The following is a 21,332-nucleotide window of genomic DNA, read 5'->3' on the forward strand; positions in this document are numbered from 1 at the left end:
ATGAGCTCTAGAAATGGACAAAAAATTTAAGCATAAAGCACTAAACACAATTTGAGTTAGCCACAGACAATATTTACAAAATAATAATGACTACTGATTTAACTAAACAATTATAAGGGAGTTGGGGAGTGAAAGAGTACAAAATCCTCAAGGATAAAAATAGGAATCAGCAGGTAATGTCTAATACTCAAGAAAGTTTGGGCCTATCACAGAAAAACATGAATGTACACAATAAGAAAAATGCTTTTAATACTAGAGGGAGTCAGGAAAAGAACTAGTAGAAATTCTGGAAGTAGACAGGGAAGCTTCTGTTTTTTTGTTTTTTGTTTTTTTTAATTTTTACAGAACTTCAAATGGTATTTAGGTGTGTTGAAGGGAAAAATATTATAGAAATGTGAAAATCATGACGATAATTTAGATGTGACCTTGAAGCAAGCAGAAACTGGTGAAATTAAGAGTCAAAGATTAAGAGAATAATACATAAATTTTAGAAACATAAATTTGGGAGCTGTTGCTCCAGATCGAGGAGGAAAAAAATGTGCTCCTGGTAGTATCTTCACAGATAGCATGAGTTTATAGATGAAAAGTATCAAAAGTCATCTTTGGGGTACTTCAGAACATAGGTAATTCCATAAAGTGTGGATGAGTCTAATTTGTACTCCTACCTTGATATTTACACGTGTGAAATTATTAGTAAAGATAGCATTGAGGGGCTCTTAACTATTCTTAGAGTCACAAACAAGGTAGCTTGGGTTGGAGAAGGAAAATGACGTGGTAGCAGGTATCCCTGTGGTGCTGTCTTAATTAAAGAGGGTTCTAGATGGGTTGCACAATTACTGATTTTAAATTATTTTATAAACATAATGATTGAAACACTGTCTCCCACTCAACCTTACCTTCTTCACATCCTTTACCATTTGGAACCTAATCCCCAAAGAAATCACTCCCATTTTACGGCAAGTCTTTAAATATGCCAATGCATAACTATGATAGAGAATTATGGTTATGAGCTGAGGCTTTGGTTTAAATCCTGATCCCACCACTTCCAGCTAGGCAAACTGGACACCAAACCTAACTTCACCTGGAAGTTGAGGTTGACAACGTTAGAGCAGCTTATGGAGATTTTCTGAGGATTACATGGAAAATATGACTGAAGTACTCAGCATAATGGCAGCCGTATAATCACTCAAAACTGAATTTCATTATTTTTAACTTTGAAACTAAGATTACTCTATTAGTATTTATTATAACTTTGAATCATAAATAGATGAAATTTTATTTTATCATTACTAATGGTGACTACTTAGTATATATTTATAATCTATCGAATAATCTGAATAGTTTGCACTTATCTCAAACTAAGCTTCCCTAAGTATTTTTGTCACTTTGGAACTGGTACACCTTACTTTTTGCTTACTAAGTCTTCTTTTATGTTGTTTTCCAACATCTTGCCATGCACAGATATAATCTAAGTTCTTTGTCTCTTTCAAGACAGTTTCTTACTGTATGATTCTTTACGTTCCCCACTCATCTTAGATCATTGGTCCTTTTTGTTTATCTCATTCCTCTATTTCTTCTACAACCCGAGATAATGAGATAAGATTCTCAATTATCTTGTGGGAAATTTAAAATATGAAATAATGTTGCAGGCCCAGGCTCTCTCTCAAGAGACTTCCCAGGATCTCTAGGGCCTGACCAGCTGCTCTCCTATCTCGGAAGGATAATGTTTGAGCATACCAAGAGTGGATCCTTTTTTGGGACATACTCTGATCAATCAGCATAGCAATTCATTAACTTATACTAAGAAATACGACTGCAGTGTCTCAGGTTATTTGATGTCCGTATGAACAACACATTTGCCTCCTGTGGGCAGACCTACCCAAGGAATTCACTCATCATTTAAAGGTTACTCTTTGAGCTCAAAATAAAAATAAAATAAAGAGAAGTAGTTAGAAAAAATATAAAAATAAAAAATAGAAAGTAGTTAGAAAAATTAAAAACATAGTAGTTTCATAAAAAAATATGAAATCCAGCTAAAATTTCTTGATGCATCCATCTCCGCATGATGGATTATCTTGTTAGAGAATTAAGATGCTCGAGGTTTACTGAAGCTCTCTTTCTTGAACCCAGGGGCTTGAGTGGGTACTACCAAATATTTGCCTCTGTTACACTTCTTTCTCTATGCGGGGCAAAATAAATTAAGACTTCCTCCCACCTTCTAAGTGGTTTGGCCATCACCCCCATCACTGTTAATGAAGGTATGAGAACTCTGTAATAAAACTCAGTCAGGGCATCATATCACAAGGAGAAATTAATAGGTGAAATGTGAATTTCTCATATGGATTCCATATGGGTTCTTGGAAGAAAATTAATCCTTGGGATACATATGCTTAATTTCAGGCCTCCCTGAGAAAAATAAACTGCTATAGCTTCTTAACACGTGCTGTTAGTAGGATCAGAATATTCTCTTCTTTCAAGTATCTCCTCAAAAACTCTTCATCATTCCATAAAGCAAGTCACTGGGAAAAGCAGAAAAGCCACTGTAAGACTTTTCAATTAGAAAGACATTAGAAGGGATTTCAAGAGCTTAGGGAAGGGGATGGGTCCCTTACAGAAAAGGGTTAGTAAATAGGGACTACAGAGACCCTGGTAAATGACCTCAGAGAGCTAGGAAATGTAGAAGATTCACAGAAAATCCACCATTCTCCCCAGCCGCCCCTCCCCTTCATCCCCACTGTAGGTATGAGGGAATACCCATATCACGATTTCTCTATAAACACCCGAGTGTAAACAAGGAGGTGTTTTATCCATCATATTGTAAGAATAAGTCAACCCCAATATGTCGTATATGGCTATATGACTTTGAAACTACCAACCAAATTATTGAGTAAAGATCTGCAAGAACATCATCAGATCAATATGTGCGTTTGCTTCAAGAAATCCTGTGTAGAGTTGGAATTTGTATGATAGTGTAGGATCTCCACTTCTAGCAAGCCATAAACAGGCAAGAACAGAGCAGCCCCACTGGGCTTCTTTCTATAAACTTTTCTTCCCCATTTGTAAAGAGAAACCTGCTCCAAGGAGCCAGAAAGTAAAGCAGAACTATCAAGTTTAATGTGTTTTTATGATTGACTCCTTCTTTTCTTTATCGTTAAGTGACTAAAGTCTGTAGATCTACATGAAATACAATCCATTTTTTTCTATAAGATCAGGATTCTATCTTACATTAAATATGAACTTCAGAGTTGTACTTCATGATAACAATCTCACTTCTCTTATTTTTCAAGTTCTTAGATGTTTCTCTGTTGTCCCCCTCCAACAATACATTTGAGGTATAGTCAGGAGTATTTTAGGTTATAGTTACTTAAATCACTTTCCGTCATGGTTGCCCCAGTAACACATGGAAGCTTTAGATTTACTGTGACTGAGTCCACATGTTGGAGGTGTACACATTAAGGGGGTGTGGGGATTATTGTTCCATTTTAAAAGATTTGAAAACCCTCCTTCCATTGAAAAAAATATATGTGTCTTTAAAGTATAGACTAGGATTAATCCAAACATTACAAATTTCAGTCTTCAACCTGATGACCGGGAACAAAGAGACAGAGGCCATCAGGCAATCAAGATATCAGAAGGAAAGGCATCAGACCACATTTTCTTTTACCTATTCTTTTCTGATTTGAATTTGATAATTCATGTTGTAGCAATCCACCAATAAATATTTGTTGAACTACCGAAACAACTCTTTATAGTCGCACTCTGTTTTCTCATAACATCTACATCCCAATAACCGTTATTTGATTGCAGTTTCTCTAAAATTTTGACACAACCTATGACGCAGAAATAGTAATATGTATGTCACAAAGTCCCAACCTTGCTTTGCCCTGCCTAGCTTCTAAGACCATTAAGGTAATTTGTAAAAACAAAGCACCCAGACTGCTGTTTTGCAATTTCCCTGCTTCAGAACAAGTCTTAAGCAACATGTGGCTTAGTGGTTTAATCATGATAGGGAGTTAGATGTGCTCAAGAGTTACTCTTTACCCCATTCTTATTGCACCTTTGACTTTTGAATTTTCTGGGTCATTCTGGTCACTAATTAAATGTCTTGGTGGCCCCAGAATTCCAAAACATAGTAGATAATTGATAAAAAAAAATTTGCTACCTTACCACCTGAGATATTTTGAGGAACAAGTTGTTTAACAGACTATGATAGGACTTGAGATGTTTTTAATCTGCAGAAAACAGTTTTCCTGAGTAGTAGAGGTAGAGGTTAGAAAATTGCTTCTCAGGGCACCTGGGTGACTCAGTTGGTTAGGTGTCTGACTCTAGATTTTAGCTTAGGTCATGATCTCCCAGTTCATGAGTTCAAGCCCCACATCAGGCTCTGTGCTGACAGTGTGGAGCCTGCTTGAGATTCTCTCTCTCTCTCTCTCTGCCCTTCCCCAGCTCACTCTCTGACTCTCAAAATAAATCAATAAACTTTTAAAAAAAGAAAGAGAAAATTGCTTCTCCCATTTGTAATTCTGAAAGAAAATATTCCTGTTTTACTTACATTTTAAAATATTTCTGATAGTGTTAATGATGGTAAAGTACCTAGAGATCATAAATTGAGTTTTTATCAAATTACTTGAGTGTAACACTTTTTAAAACTGCATATAGTCTAGCTCATGTATGTCACCATGAATGTGAGTGTTCTCTAGTCTTTAGTTATCACTGTAGAAGTATAATTTGAAATCTCATACTTCAAGGTCCACAAACGTTTCTTGACATAAAACAGTATTTAAATGTTAAGTCATATGATAAGTATGCTCTTTATTGGTATTCGCTTTTACTCTCACTAAAACTCTATTACTGTAGTAAGTGAAAATATTATCATTCTCATATTGTTGATTGAACTCCACAACTGAATTAAACTTCTATTCACAGGTAAAAAAAGTGAGGCAAATGTTTCTGTTAAGGAATATATTGTTATGACTTTCAATTCCTGAAAAGATGAAATGAAAATACACTTAGGTCACTGCCTTCACCTAAGCCATACTTCTAGGGAATTACCCAACCTCAGAGTCCTCACTGTTATTTTGAAAATGCCAGTCTGATAACTCCTAAAGATAGAATTGTGCTCTTAATATCTCATGGAAGAAGCATATTAATCATAACCTTAAGTGTATTTCTTTAATTCTATTATAGGACATAAATAATTTTAAGCTAATCAAGAGGTATGATATACTGTCAAACAGCACACAACGTTTAATTTAATATTTGTTAAATGATTAGTGAAATTTGAATACTTAGAACTGGGCCTCGGGGGGAGGGGCTCAGAGATATGAGGGAAGACTGAGAAATAGAGTCAGCTGATTTTTACCTAGAGAAGCTGCTAATTAAGAATATGGCACCATTGCTTTTCAACCCCGGAGTTTTATAAATGGAAAGCTAGGTTGATTTTAACAAGCCTGTTTTACTAGAACTGGAATTTTAGACATTCCACAAGGCTCCCTTTGGTAAATCCCTCATCAACAAGAAAGCTTGAACTTCCTGCTTTTACTTTCTGGGTATCTTGGTTTTGACACTATAGTAAAAATATTACACCATTTATTTTGATGAGAAAAGTCTTTCTAAGCCATGTTAGCCCTATTCCAGGTCTATTAAATTGAGACACTGGATGCTTCATGTGAATGTACCATTGATCCATTGGACCATCCCTGGAATAGCAGTTATCAGGATATAGCATTATCGTTTGTAGCAGAAAGACATCTGGTTAATTCAGGGTTCTGTTTAACTGATTTTCACATTAATCAAGGCTTTACAACATAGTAATGTGTTTAAAAAGTAACAATATGCATAATCAATTAATTCTGAAGTCATATTCCTATTTATATTAATTTCATCCATGCTCTACTTTTGAGTATATGCATATACACTTTAAGTAGGATTAGTATTTCATAAAGTCTAGTTTATTTCATCTTATAACAAAGTTTACTTAGAAGTATAAAACTGACTATCATGAATATTCTCTATCATATAGTTTTATGGGAGATAAATAAATGAGATAATATTCTCTATCATATAGTTTTATGCCTAAAGGCATGTGGAAGTGTGAGATTTAGGAATCTACCTCAGACTATAGCAAATACAGAACATTAAAGAGTTACCAAAGAATTACCATTAAAAAAAACCAAAAACCTTTACCCATGTAGTTGTGAGGTCATATCCTGACCAAAAAGGAGGAAGTGGCAGGTCACTGGGCTCAAACTTATCTGCTGTACATCATAGACGCACACTGCTGACAGCCTTCAGTTGTTTCTGTAACAACAGGAAGTGCACTCACTTGGAGTAGTCTGAATTGAAAATGTTGAAGAGAAAACCATCCAATGCTTCAGAGAAGGAGAAACATCAAAAACCAAAGGTAAGGTAACTATACACAGTTACATAAAACCAAACCATTTAATAGAATACACTAGAATACACACACACACACACACACACACACACACACACACACACATTGTTCTTAGCTGTCAGTTATAAATTAATTCAACCCTAGGGTCAAAGGCCTCGTGGCAGGTGTGAAAAACAATGAGTTGAAAACTTAGAGGTTAAATAATACATGACAATTATTGTTTCTGTAATTTTACCTTATAGTGTATATTTGATCATTTACATTTGTAACTGAAGTTGGAGCTCAGATCCAAGTTCGTGGAAATCAATTGGTGGTCTCTGCTTGAAAGGTGGATATTATGAAATATTCTTGAACATTTTTCATGACTATAAATTTGTCAATGTCTATTTAACTGAATGCAATTTATCCCTTATGGGTTCAGCTCTCATATTACTTTTAATTATGAGAAGATTGTAAATAGAGAGGATTTGGCTGAGCATTTGAGTTTTTTCATTTTTTTGTATTAAAATATGATAGCTTGTTGAAAAGATTATGTTTCCCACTCTTGCTTGAACTAACATTATACTAGAGAGTGGATTGGGTTATATTTTAGGAAGCACCAAAACTCCATATATTGATAGATTTGCCTAATTGTTTCTATTTGGAACATTATGCTAGGCTTTGTCTTGACAATAATTGCCACTTACCAAAAAGTACAGCATGAGATAACAAAGTTTAGATTCTATTGTAGAACTCTAAATTAGTTTCATTAATCATGTGAAAGAAACCATGAAGTACTGGTGTCAAAGGTTTTCTCCAATACGTTTACATTTCTTGAGTTCCTTAGATAAATACCATTTTTAATCTATCTGTGAATGAGTTATAACTGAGTTCAGATGTCTTTTTAAAGGACTGACTTATTATCTATTATTGGTCTGTATTTGCTTGGCACTTGTTCTGAGAGAAAGGAGTTGGGAATTGATTGCGAACTTCTGGATTGATGAGGCATCGAACAGTGGTCAATGTTTTATAAGTCTTTGCAAGTTACTATACAACCTGTCTGAAGGAAACTAATAAATAAATGATTTCCAATCTTTAAAAAATAAGTCAGGGATCTTCAGTTAAAAATACAGCTGGATAATATATCATGATGTCTATCTTTTCCCCTAATATAATAAAAATTCAAAGGCATGTTTCCCAAAGAGTGAAAAAAAATTCTAAAAGCATCATTTACTTTTATATTTAAGATTGATCGTATATAGAATGTACTCAATTGAATGCAACTAATATTGAGTTGACAATAGTAGGTTCTAAGGGGATCATAAAAGTTAATATGAATTGGTACTTTTCCTTTAGGTATTTAAATTCTGAAGTTAAAGTATCTCACAAGGACTGCATTATGTAGTGAGTTACTATCATAATTATGTCAGTGAACTATTTTCAAAATAATAGTTTAGTCTATCATCATCATTTCCCTTAATTGAAGAAACTATTGAAATATAAGTGGGTATTGTTCATCCTACTGACTTTACTCATTTACAAAAATATATCTGATACTCTCTCTATATATATATAGGAATAAAACATATCACAGAGAGTAGTCACATTGGAAACATATTAACTTATGTTGTGAATGAAGTCCAATTATCTTTAGATGAGTGGTTTCATTCTATTCAAATCTAGAGATATGTGAGTGTATATGTACAAGTGTGTTTTCATACATTTTGGGTCAATAAAAGCCTTTCTTTTTATATTGAGGTAATATTTTTCCAATTATTGTAATTATGTCTTAGAAACAACTCCTCTTGAATTCACATTTATTTGTTTTACTGGATAATTTTTGTGTATTTTATGGAAAACCAACAGAATCCCTAAGAGGTGGTAGAAATGGATGTCATGATGATCTCTACAAACAAATGGCTAATAGAATGAAGAGTGCAAATTCTTTCATCTACTGGAAGGGACCAGAGGATCTGTGTCTAGAAAAATAGAACAGAACCATCAAGAAATCTGTCTGAAATATGGGGAATAACAGTCTAAGCTAATTAAGTACATACCAAACAATAGCTTGCCTCTCCTGACCCCTAAAGGTATACTCTTTGTACGATAGTCTTTCAGAATGTCTGAGAGAGATTTGCTTGCTTTGTATTGTGAATGTTGAAATAAAGAGCGATAGCATTGAAAATGAAGGAACTGTTATTGCAGTATCTAGTTCATGTTAACTCCTGTGGATTATAGTTCAGGTGACCTAGTACACAATTCAAATGGTGAATGCATATTATAATTAAGGTTCCCTCAAATAAAAAATTAGGAAACCTGTTTATTTGAAAAGGATATCAATGGAGAAGGACTTTGTTATTAGTATTTTTAAATAGATCTTACAATTGTGAGAAAGTTCCAAGTATTCATGGATATAAAAATGTAGCGATAGATTTTACAAATCTATATATGTAATAATTTATTATTTTCTTAAATTCAGAAGACTTACCAATAGACATGTCCATGACTCAAAAAAAAAAAATGAAAGCACACATTAAAATTCAGTTTTACCATCTTTAATTTTATCATTAATGTGTCATCATTTTCAGCTTTTATTCCTGTATCTCCATTTTTCGTGTGAGATCTTTCCTGCAGCTAGCTCATAAGTAGGACCAATAGTATTCATAGTGGTTATAAGAGATTCATAGTGGAGGCTAAGAGAGTGAGACCAGAGATACTCCAAGAAGGAAACTGGAAAAGCTTTGGAGAGTGATTACCAAAGAAACCCATTATGTATACTGGAATCTTAATAAATTCCAACAAGTCTAATTTGTGTTTCAGAACTCTATATGGTGTATATAGGCAAATTTCAAATTAACACGGAAATTTGATGAATAGTGCTTAAGTGTTATATATTTAGATTAATCTTTCAAAAATAGCCTTGCTTAACATACATGCAAAGTACTGTACTTTCTTTTTTGAAGTCTGTTTTTGCCTTCTCATCACTACTGCCCACTGCTGCTAGTGATTTTTTAAAATTTTGAGCATATCTGGGATTCGGAGTAGATGATACGATCTCATTACACTCTATAAATGCTTAATTTTTAGAACATAACTTTCTGTGATTGTTTCTGTATCTGAAATGTTTTATTTTAGTTTTCCATATTTATTGTGAGTATATTATATACTAGTTGCTGTGGTTCTCAGGTTTTCTACATTAATTTATTTAATATTTCTAACAAGTCTGTGAGAGAGTCACTCTTATTTAGCTGCACGGATAAGAAGGCATAGAGACGGTTAATTAACTTGAGCAGGGACACATACTCAGATGAAAAAGAAAAGTGTGTGATATGTCAATTTCCAGTACTCCTGTTCTTATTATGCTGCCATTATGAGCATAGGGACTGTAGATATTTCTTCTATTTCTGTCTTAATTACCAGCTAAATTTTATGAAAACCAGGGAGAACATATGCTTAAGAGCCTCTGCAAGTTGGAAAGGAAGTTGGAGATACCCATTCCTGTCTGTGATTAGGTATAAGACTTCCACCAATAAAATCCCTCCAGGTGTCCACTCAACTGTCAGTGCTTAAAATTGTAAAACCACAATAACTTTTTAAATATTCACATGTTCAAATTGTCAAAAAAGAATAACGGCCTAAAACTGAGATAAGTATAACCACGTATCTCCCTCCTGCACCTAGCATAGCACCTTTGATATAGTAGGCCCTAATAAATATTTGTAAAGTGAATGGAGTCTCTTGAGTCTACTCTATGTATCCTGGTTCAGGAATAAATACTCTTTAGTGCAGTGTACTTTCATTATTCTTGGCACTAAGTCTGCTAGCGTGCACATAAGAAAGTTTATGTGTATGTGTGTAAATGCAAACTGTAACTTATTTTTAAGTTTTATTTTAAGGACTCCAATATAGCAAATGCTATGCCAGACTCTCTTGAGAGGCCCACCATTACATAACCATAGACCTTTGTTCCAGGTCAGGGAATATGGTAGAAACTTCAAAATCAGGAAAGGAATAGACAAATGAAAACTTTGCAACTATAATTAGGATAACTTGGCCTTTATTCATCTGGGATTAATGATCTGTTAATAAATTTTAACTCAGGATTTTTTAAGTAAAGAAGATTCAAATACCACAGTTATTTTAAAGGGAAACACTGGAATAATGGCAGTTCTGGAAATAGCCTTTTTTTTTTTTTTACCATATTTTTAAATCTAAAGTACATACTAAATGAGACACCATTAGTGTCACAGAAGCTAATTTTCACTAGCAATGACTGAAGTGGCATTCTTTCCCATTTGCATCTGATCCTAGCAATGATGAGAGGTGATGAGTTGATTATGAGCTGTTTTCACTGCACTGCCCGCTGTGCGAATTTATGCTCCTAGACAAGGATGACACGTAGTTGTGGCATTAAAGAGCTTTCTTCACTGCTTTTCCTATCAAGACTGCTAAAATACATTTTAACTCTTATCTAACCAGGTATAAGAAAAGGGAAGAAATGTTTACATGTACAGGTGTTTACTTGAGGCCAGGCACTTACACAAGGGGCTTATGGCATTCTTCTCCCAATTTACAGGAAAGAAAACAGTTCTGTAGATATGAAATATTTCACTCAAGGTAACATCGCTAGTAAAAAAAAATTTGCAAGATTATATGGGACAGTTTCTTCTTCTAAACCTGTGGATTTCCCCCCATTACTTCTTTTTGCTTCTTCATCTGGTGTATAATTTTGGACTTTAATTTAGATGAATTCAGTTGAATGTGTGGATTTTCAAACAATGTGATCCCAAATAAGATATGTGATATACAATGTAGGTAATATTTTAAATTCACTTTTCCCATTTAAAAATGATGGGTGTAAATATATATATATATATATATATATATATATATATATATATATATATATTTGCTTTTGGTTATTATTTCTCGCCAACCCCCCCCAAATCTCCCAAAAGGTGCTCTTCAATTATATATTTACTTAGTATTTATGTCACATTTGTTTTCCAAGAAATAGTTAAAATAGATTATGATTTCAAACTAAAACAAAATAATTCAGGTGAAAATGGAGTAGAAATCCTGTTAGAGGGTTTTACAGGGCCACCAAGGCTGAGTTGAACATGGATCTGAGTGCTTGCTACTCAGTGTGTTCATACAGACTAGCAGCTTTGGCATTCTAGGAGTTTGTTAGAAGTGCTGATTCTCTGGCCTACCCCAAACCTATTACATCAGAATATATATTGTAACAAGATACCTAGGAGTCCTGTGAACACTTCAGAGTTTAGAAATGATGTTCACATCCATGGTTCTCAACCGAGGTTGCACATTTGAATTACTGAAGAACTTTAAGAAATACTAATGATTGGATTCCACCTTCAAATATTTTGATTACCTAATATAGGATGTGCCTGAGCATCACGAATTTTTAGTTACCCCATCTGGAGACATATTTTCTACTAACCTTTTCAAAAGACTTAGGTAATTTATTAATCCATTTACCCATTCGTTCATTCATTCATTCATTCTTCAATACAACAAATATCTATTGAGTGCTTACTAGAGGCAATATACACCATATGTGCAGAATATAGTGGTGAATAAAACAAAGATCCTTGCCTTCATACAATAAACGAGATAAATATGTTAAATATATAGTATGCTAGGTAATGATGAGTGCTGAAAAGGGAAGGAAGGATACAAGGAAGGCACCAGGAAAGATTTGGTGAGGATGGGAATTTGAAAAAGGACCTGAAGGAAATGAAGGAGCTGACCATGAGTTTGACTGAGGAAGTTGTATTCCAGGCAGAAGAGAGATAGAGTCTAAAAACCTTGAGGCAGGAGCATCCCAAGTGTTTTGAGAAACAGTGGAACAGAGTGCATAAGGGGAAGAGTGTTCACAAACAGCAGGATCACAGAGGGCTTCCAGGTCATTATAAGGATTTGAGCTAGTATTGAAAGATTGTGAGAAAACGTTCTGGATAACATTTTAGTGGGGTTATTCTGTCTTTTGTGTTTCGAATACACTGAAAGATTTGGACATAGTAGGGAGAAGAGACTGGTTAGGAGGCTTTACAGAAACTAGGCAAGAGATGGTGATGGCTCACACAAGGGGAGCAGCAGGCAGGGTAGATGTTGAGGAGATGCTGAATTTGGGATATTTTGTACATATTGCATCCATTTGAATATGCACAGGAAACTTAACCACACCACATGTGACCAAAAGATGATAAACAGAAAGGTTGCCACTGCCCTACACTGTTCTTGCTTCTAATTGGTGCCCACAATTCTAGGAGAAATGCCCATATTTCTCTGTCGTAGCCACCAGAAATTCATCCCCAAATTGATGTGCCACGTCCCAAAATTTTCTGCCTCTTTCTTCAAAATACAATTTTCTGTTGACCTTAATTTTCATTTCTAGGGCACTTCAATCAGAGGAGATGAACTAATTTGTTCATTTCGTCATGTTCAATCGAAAGAGTTAAATAATTTTGCCTTGAAAACTTTTCTCCAAAACAGTAATTCATTCTAGCCGCCCCATTTTGTAGGCTTTGAATCTATAATCAAATTGTGTTGCAAGCAAGTAGCAAAAAATTGGGGGCCAACTAGGTTGGCTCTCCTTGGAGAAAAACAGTGTCCAGACAGTATACAGAAAGTTCAGGAGACATATGGCTGAGAGAATGACAAAAATGTAGCCTCTCTTTCTTTGGAAATTTGGATATTATATCCTATAGGAAGAGCAACAAGTCACTACTTTGACTACCAAAGCACTGGATTTGTTACAAATCAGTTGAATGAGACACATCTCTTTAATCTTTTCTTGCCTTGCTTTGGAGACAAATAGCTTCATTATCCCTCAAGATTGTGTTTTGTTTTGTTTTTTCTAATGGAATTAAGTCCATACTCTACATATCTAAGTTTCCAAATTTAGCATTACCAAACTGATCCATTTCTCTTTCTTTCTAGTGTTAAGGATTTAGGTGAACTTTTAGAAACAAGACATTCATAATTAGCTTCTTAGAGAACAAAAATGTCCTACATTAAGAATTGATTAATAAGAATAGAAGAGGTTTTTAAGCTGTCTCTAGTGGTAGACGAAGTGATTCTTCTATACATAGAGAGGGTCGTTTGTCAACACAGCTGGCTATGTCTCCTTTCTTGCCTCACATGATGAGCTTAGAAGTCTGGATCTCGCCTCTAGTGGTTTGGTAGGGTGACCATAACAAAATACCACAGGCTGAGTGACTTCAAAAACAGAAATATATCATCTCACAACTCTGGAGGTTGGAAGTCCAAGATCGGGGTGTCTGCAGGTTTGTCTTACTCTGAGAGTCATGAGGGAAGGATCTGCTCCCCAGGCCTCTCTCACTGGCTTGCGGATGGCCACGCTTGCTCCTTTTCACTTGCTCATTCCTCCGTCCATGTATATCCCTGGTGTTTCTATGTGTCTAAATCTCATCTGCCTAAAAGGATGCCAGAGGATTGGATTGTAGCCTACCAGAACAGCCCTATTTCTACTTAATTTCCTTTTTAAAGGTCCTATCTCCAAATGCAGTCACATTCTGAGTTACGAGGGATTAGGTCTGGAATACACGTTCCATTCACAACATAGCCCATAAAGTTCTACTAATTAAAAGTGAAGATTTGGTTTTCAGCTGCTTCCTTCTTTCCAATTGCCTTCTACCGCTCTTCACTTCCAGTTGACCAGTACCCTCATTCAGCCAGCCACCCTGACCTCACTACAGTGGCTCCCTTTTACCCACACTCTCCAGTCTTTTTCCTTGTTCTTTCTTTCCATCTAAACTCACGTCTGCAACATCCCACTAGGCCCCTATTAAGAAACATTTAAGGGGCGCCTGGGTGGCGCAGTCGGTTAAGCGTCCGACTTCAGCCAGGTCACGATCTCGTGATCCGTGAGTTCGAGCCCCACGTCAGGCTCTGGGCTGATGGCTCAGAGCCTGGAGCCTGTTTCCGATTCTGTGTCTCCCTCTCTCTCTGCCCCTCCCCCGTTCATGCTCTGTCTTTCTCTTTCTCTCAGAAATAAGTAAACATTAAATAGTCATACAGACTTGGTTTTGAGGTTCTATTTTTATATTTCCTAACCAGGGGACATTGCACATTTTATTAAACCCCTTTTGAGTCTCGGTGTGCTTATCTGGAGAAGTGTATATTGAAGCATGTCACATCTGATTGATGTGAGGATTTAATTAATTACCATATGTAAATTTTCTAGCACATAGTACATGTTTCATTAATAACCTCGCCTTCTGTTCTGTTTTCTCAGTGCTTGTTCCAACCTCCACTGTTTCTCGTAACTATTATTAAGAGTTTATTCCACTATGCTCTCCCAACCATAGTCACCATCAAGAACAGGGGATGTTTATTATGCATATTTGCATCCCTGGAGTTTTTGTTGGGGAACGAGGAGGCCTAAACTCAGTCTGTCTGACTTTTAGACTCCATGTGCTTCCTATTACACTTGGGCTATGCCCAAGAACACTTATCATATAGAACATAACTGTGATGTCTCAATGTGTGTACAATGAGTGTGGAATGACTAATGGATAATATTAGTCACCTAAAGAAGGATTCTACCCCAGGACATAGTTTACAAATGGGTCATTGAGAAAGATCTGGGTAACACCCACATAAAGCAAAGTAACCATTGTTGGAATCAGAACGTAACGAAACAAAACGATAATCAAACATTGTGATTTAACGTGTCTGAAAAGAAAAGCATTAGCAAAGGGGCTTGCTTTGCTGGAAGACTAGAAAGGAGTGGGACAGTAGAAATGTGCCACTGCGTCTGCAGAACAACATCCATCAGCTGAAGCAAATGTTCCATTTGGCTCAGCAGAGTTGCTCACTTAGGTAAGAGATGCAATTCAGGCCACGTAGCTTCGTGCGTGCCTCTAGCCCTTTATGCCGCCGAGTTACTGTGGCTTTTACTACACAGATGAAACAAACTGTGAGCAGTGATCTTGTGTCTCATACAGTGTTTCCTCCAGGGGAGAACATTCTTTGCTAAGTCAACAAGAATATGCATTTTTCCTGACAGTTGAATTTCTCATACCCCATCAATACTTGGTATTGCTATTTTTGCTACCTTTTTAGTTTAGCTTATGAGTCAGTCCCTCAGAGATTGTTTATTTCAGAAAGCTTGAAAAATAAAGTTTCTCTACCTGATAAAGTGAGGGTCTGACATTAGACATGGAGACCTGGCCAAGGAACTGGTTTCCTAGCATGGATGAGCCTGAGTTACCACTTTTTCTCTACATACATGCAGTGAAGACGACTCAATATAAATAATGATGTTTCCTTTCTATACTTTCCCTAAATTTAATACTTTAAATTCCTGAGATAAGATTTAAAGCAGGTTTACCTTGCAGTAAATTCTATTTTATAATATATATAGTGACATGGCATTAATCTAGATATTTCTTCTAGAAGTTTTTTTCTGAATATTTCATATGGTTACAGTTGTGCAGCATTGATTTTTTTAATAAGGAAAAGTCATAAAATGAGTAATTAAATATATAAATTTTATACTGCTTATGGGTATGTATTCCTTATATTACTAGTTATTATATATACGCATCATCTTTTCTCAGGCCATCTGTGTTTCAACTTACTTTAAGATTGTAAATATCTCACTATAATTATTTATCAATTTTAAAGCAGCAATTACCTATATAAAACAAATAATTACAGCAAATTTGTAATTTTGGAAAGAAAATTCTTTCCAAGGTAAATGTTCTACAGTTGTCAGACATGATATTGTAAGTTTAAGTATTATCATAAACCGAGTTCATTTCTACCACGACTATTACATTCAACATCACTATCGACCCCTCAATACACTGAAATCTTTATATAGCCAAACCCAAATTTGCTGAAAAGAGAATGTAATTGATAATAAGGAAGTTATAGAACCCTAACATCTCTTCCAAATATCCTAGCATGAACTTACTACTGTTTTTTCCCACCCATTCTTTCCCTGTTTGGGATTACATACTGTATATTTGCCCCACATAAACATGTCTGTTCTTACTAAGGAAAAAACGTTTAAATTCCTAACCCTAGTGGCAGCGGGTGCTGCCTGAGATGGGAATGTTTATAAGCTTTATGATATTAACTGCAGCACTCAACCTCAGGTGGCATAAAGCATGCAAAAAAGAACTTTCTGTCAGTTTTATTATTTCTAAAAAGGTTCCCCTTGAAGCAGAAGAGTGACCTTGCTCTGCTGAGCTGACATATGCCATTGGATTAATGGTCGAGCTCTGCTGGAGGGAAGCTCACGGAAACATTACAACTCCAGAAGCTGGGCCGGCGGTGACCATTAATCAGGGGCACCAAAATCATGCATCAAACACACTCATTTAAAAGTAGTAAAAATGACTTAAAAAAAAAAACTTTTTGAGAATTAGCTTATTGTTTGTCATTACTTGTGTTCAAGGAGATCACTGCATGACTAAAATATCCCTTGAGGAGACCTTTAGAAAGGTTATTATGTACCCAGAGGCCACGTGAATGCAGAGGACATTGAAGACGAATGAGAGTAACAGGTTTTGTTCCAGAAAATTTGACGGGGAAGTTTATAATGGATTCTGTTTCCCTGACTTAATTTGCATTCCTTTATTTAACCATTATTCCCAAACAATGAGTATTTGCTTCTTCGTGATGATTTTATTTTTTAAACTGGAGTAACTGAATTTAGTGGTATAAACATTTGGTTGGTAAATATGGTAGGAAATTGTTCAGGAACCTAAAGATTAGTCAAAATTTAACTATTAAGTCTGTTAAAAAGTATCATAATAGACTTAAAAGTATATTCTTTCACCATGTGTCAGCTAATGAAGCACTTTCAAGACTTTTTTCCTCTCTCTGATTATCAAAAAGAAAAAAAAAATAAGTCTAAGATCCAGAAAGAGAATGCTCAGTTTAAGTAAGTTACTCTTATTCTTTTTTAAATCCCTTTGATAAAAATGAAGACATAATTTCTCTTTTATATTTTTAATAGTTTGTCTTTTAGATTAACGAAACTATGCAAAATGCGTATGGTATAATTTCATTAAAAGGTAAAATAGAAGGGGCACCTGGGTGGCAGAGTCGGTTAAAATGGCCCACTCTTGGTTTCAGCTCAGGTCATGGTCTCACAGTTCGTGAATTCAAGCTCTGTGTGGGGCTCTGCACTGACAGTGTGGAGCCTGCTTGGGATTCTCTCTCCCTCTCTGCAAGCCCCTACTCTCTCTCTCTCTCAAAATAAATAAATAAACTTTAAAAAAAAAAGGTAGAATAGAAGAATCAGGTATTTTTTAAGAAAACCAGAATTTTGATACTTAAGATTATGGTCAATTTAGGAATGCCTGTTATGATTAGTACTTGAAAATTATTCTTCTCCTAAATAACTGTTGCCTTCTTTCACCATCATGTTCATATTCACTATTATCTTCTCTTGTTAACCAGATCCTACACAGGAAGATTATTTATACAGTTATTTATATATTTTTTGCACAGGTATTTATTTGTTTTTGGAGTTTAGTTATAGGACGAAAATGGCTGATAATTATGTGCAAACAGTTAAAGTATTTAATAGTTGGTTGTAAGTAGAAAAAATCTAATATTCATACAATAGAAAACAAATTATAAATTTATGGAAAGATAATACATATTTTTATAACTGGAAATGGAAATCATCTATCTTTGTTACCACCTTCTCACTTTCAAGGTACTTAGAAAACAAAATTAGTAATAAGAAATGCTCAGGAAAGTTACTGAGAGTAAGGATGGTAAATACATCAAACTTGTTATTACCTATAATTCCTATCCCTCTCCCCACTGTCTTCCCTAAAACACATAGTATCTTCTGTAACCATTGTTGACACAGTTAATCCTTATCTCTTTAACTCTAAGCCTGAACGTGGTTTCAGAACTCTTCTCACTCATCTCAACACAGCTTTTTGTGAAGCTTTAAAGAAACTGTGCTAGTGCAAGAATTGAAAACTTATTGCCAATTTTGGTTTTGAGAGAAAGTCCTTCCAGACAATGGAAAAATCCCAGTGAAATATTCTTGTACCGAATACACACTTATAGTGACCAAAGTTACTATGTTCACTAGAAACAACCCATGAAGAGTTCAGGAAATAATTATGTTAGACACATTTTTGTTATCCAGTACTCCATTCAATATATAGTGTGTGGCCCATCACCTTTTTGTTTCTTTGTCATCATTTTAGCAATCACCATCTTTGGATTTGGAGATTTTTAAAGAGTCCCTCAGTCAGCAACCACATAATTTCTCAGGGTAAATAATTTTTGAGGCAAATTCAAATTGTGTTAATTTCAGCTAATTTAAAAATTTCTCATCATTTTAATTTGCCTTTCTTTAGACTGACTATAAATAACATAGGTATAGACATATGTGTACAAAATGCCTTTCATGTACTAAGTGGTGCCAATTAGTATTCTTTAGTGGATGAATATAAGTTTCCAGGTTGACATCTATTATACATTATTAAGTTCATTTATTTTGTGAATAAATATAATCTGCTTTAAGGAACTGCTTCTATATTTGTATACCATTCATTTGAATATGAATCTATTTAACTCTTACAGATTGAAGTTATTTGGTTGATGGCACCAATAGAGTGTAAATTCCTCCAGGATAGATTCTTGTCTTATTCCTGCAGACAGCCTGACCCCAACTACAAAGTTTAGCCATAGAAGCCACTTAATTTATTTGTGTTGAACTGCATAATATATTTATGTTGAATTACAGTCTTTAATTAAACATCAGCAAATCATCTTCTGTGACTATAACATGACCAGCTTATAATTTGCTTTTGTGTTAACCATGAAATATATGGTTTTGAGGCATTTACCCTGAAGAGGAATGTAGGATGTTATCTGCTGTGGTTTTCCCACGCCTCACGGCAGTAGGACTTTTCTGCAAAGGTATTATATAGCACTTAAGAGCCATAGTAGAGCAGGAACAGCCACTGCGTGCTAAACTGAGGAGGCACTGGCATGTGATCTCATAGGGAAGATGGGACTGGGTCTTGCCCTTGAAGAATGGACTGGATCAGAGTGGGAGGAAAAAAAAAAAAAAGAGGAAGAACATTCCTTGGAAAAACAACAAAAACAACAACAAACAGCATAAGCAACAGCTTAGAAGCAAAAGTGTGTCCACAGTGACCAGCAAGAACGGTCAGAAGTTCTGCCGAATAAGACTGACTACCATTACCTGATACCATGGGGAACCATGGATGTGCACCATGCTGAGTTTGAGCGTTATTTTATCGCCTAAGGAAGAGCTACTTAAACTCTATGAGACTCAGTTTTGCTCATCTGTAAACTGGAGAAATCTATACTGAGCTCAGAGGGTGATTGTGTTTATTTAATGAGATAATTGTAGATAAATCTCTCGGCATGGAGCAAATTCTCAGTAACCATCATAACAATATGGAGTAAGCTTTACACTTTGAGAGGAACCAAATGATAAGAACAGGTATTTTTGGAAAATTAGTTCAATGGTGTGGTGTTAGAGGATGGGAAAAGCAAGAGTTTGGGGACTAAGAAGCTGAATGTTAGTGGGTTGGCTCAGGAATGAGGCTATCAGCACATATTTGACCAGCAGTAATGAAAATAAATGCCTAAAACAGAGATTTCAAGAAAGAATTGACCAGATGTGGAGGCTGAAAGACTGCATGTGTGGTATATTGGCCATTATATGGCCAAAGTTCCCAAAGTGAGCAAATACAGGTTTCCAAGAGCACAGGGAGATGGCTCAGAAGGCAAAACCAAGCAGATCCTCAGGGGCAACTGGATACAAGCAGAAAGAGCCGTTGGTTGGTACATCTGTCTTCCAGCACGAAGGCAGGCAGAGAAGCCACTGCGGCCTAGAGCAGCTATGAATGTGGGTTCCCTGGAGAAATTCTTGAAGATTTCAAGGAAGCAGTGGTATAATGAAACAATTCCAGGAGGATCAAGAGGGACCATTTAGTGTATTTGTTAATGGGTTTAGTAGTTGGAGAAAGAGAGAATAAAGGAATAGACAGTGTACTATAAATAACAATAGTCTAGGAGTGAGCGAGCCAAGCAGAAGCTGTACAATAGGGAAAACAAGAAGCTGATCAGTTCAGGGTAGTCTGATCATGCTCACATTTTAAAAAGTTTTTCATTTCCTTTCTATTCTACAGGATTTTGTAAGAATTGGTGATATCAGGTGACTGAACTTTTGCCACATTATGCTTTTTACCTGAAAAAAGATATTTAAGACCTATCGATGTTATTTATTTTAAAAACTCTTTTCAACTAAAATAGACTATCTTAATTTCCATTCAGTTCTTACAACTGCAGCATGACTTACAATCTGTGGATGTAATGTAAATCATAACATACCGTAATAAATCATGCAGAGGTACAATTGAGGATTTTAAATATCTGAGTCTTTTTTACTCACAAAACTTGTTTTGTTACATTAAATAGGCTGATATGAATAATCATTTTACAGGTAATGGGTCATTCTGCATTGATTTTTTTTTTAATTCTAGTTTCTTTCATTTGGGTAATTTTCTTTAAGGCAGTTTCAATTTGCAGAAAACATCTCTAGTGCACATTGACTTTTGAAAGTAAAGCTTCACATGGAAATTTTGACACAACTTTAAAACACTAAAGTGGAGTCAGAATCTGCATTTCCTTTAGATATTTTGCAGTTGATAGAAAAGACACTGAACCAGAAAGATCAAGTAAACTAACTTTTGTTCCAAGAGCCCAGATCTACATTAATAATATTTAGAGCATTGATATATGTTTGAACATTGGGTGGCCTTTACTCAAGGTTAAAATGTTAGTGTTGAAGGTTATGTTTCACAGCTCAGGCAGTCTTTTAGTTTGCAGCCCCCTGACACTCCACACAACCATCTTCCATTGGCACCACATGATAGTGTAATTATTTAAC

At 35.3% G+C, this 21,332-nt stretch overlaps 1 protein-coding gene across 5 annotated transcripts in view; it reads left to right on the top strand.

Annotated features, from left to right (window-relative positions):
* Positions 1–21,332, top strand: part of SAMSN1 (SAM domain, SH3 domain and nuclear localization signals 1) — a 139,996-nt gene that overhangs the window by 83,839 nt on the left and 34,825 nt on the right. Inside the window, exon 1 of one of the 5 annotated variants that reach the window (XM_040484167.1) lies at positions 6,259–6,403. The exons of the other annotated variants lie outside the window; for them this stretch is intronic. Coding sequence (XP_040340101.1) covers positions 6,347–6,403 — 57 coding nt within the window. The 5' untranslated portion in view covers positions 6,259–6,346. Of the gene's footprint in view, positions 1–6,258; positions 6,404–21,332 lie in introns of those variants that run through there. 5 annotated transcript variants of the gene reach the window in all.

The sequence above is a fragment of the Herpailurus yagouaroundi genome, unplaced genomic scaffold (genome assembly GCF_014898765.1).
Source record: "Herpailurus yagouaroundi ecotype Mexico unplaced genomic scaffold, PumYag 162, whole genome shotgun sequence".
Taxonomy (NCBI): domain Eukaryota; kingdom Metazoa; phylum Chordata; class Mammalia; order Carnivora; family Felidae; genus Herpailurus; species Herpailurus yagouaroundi.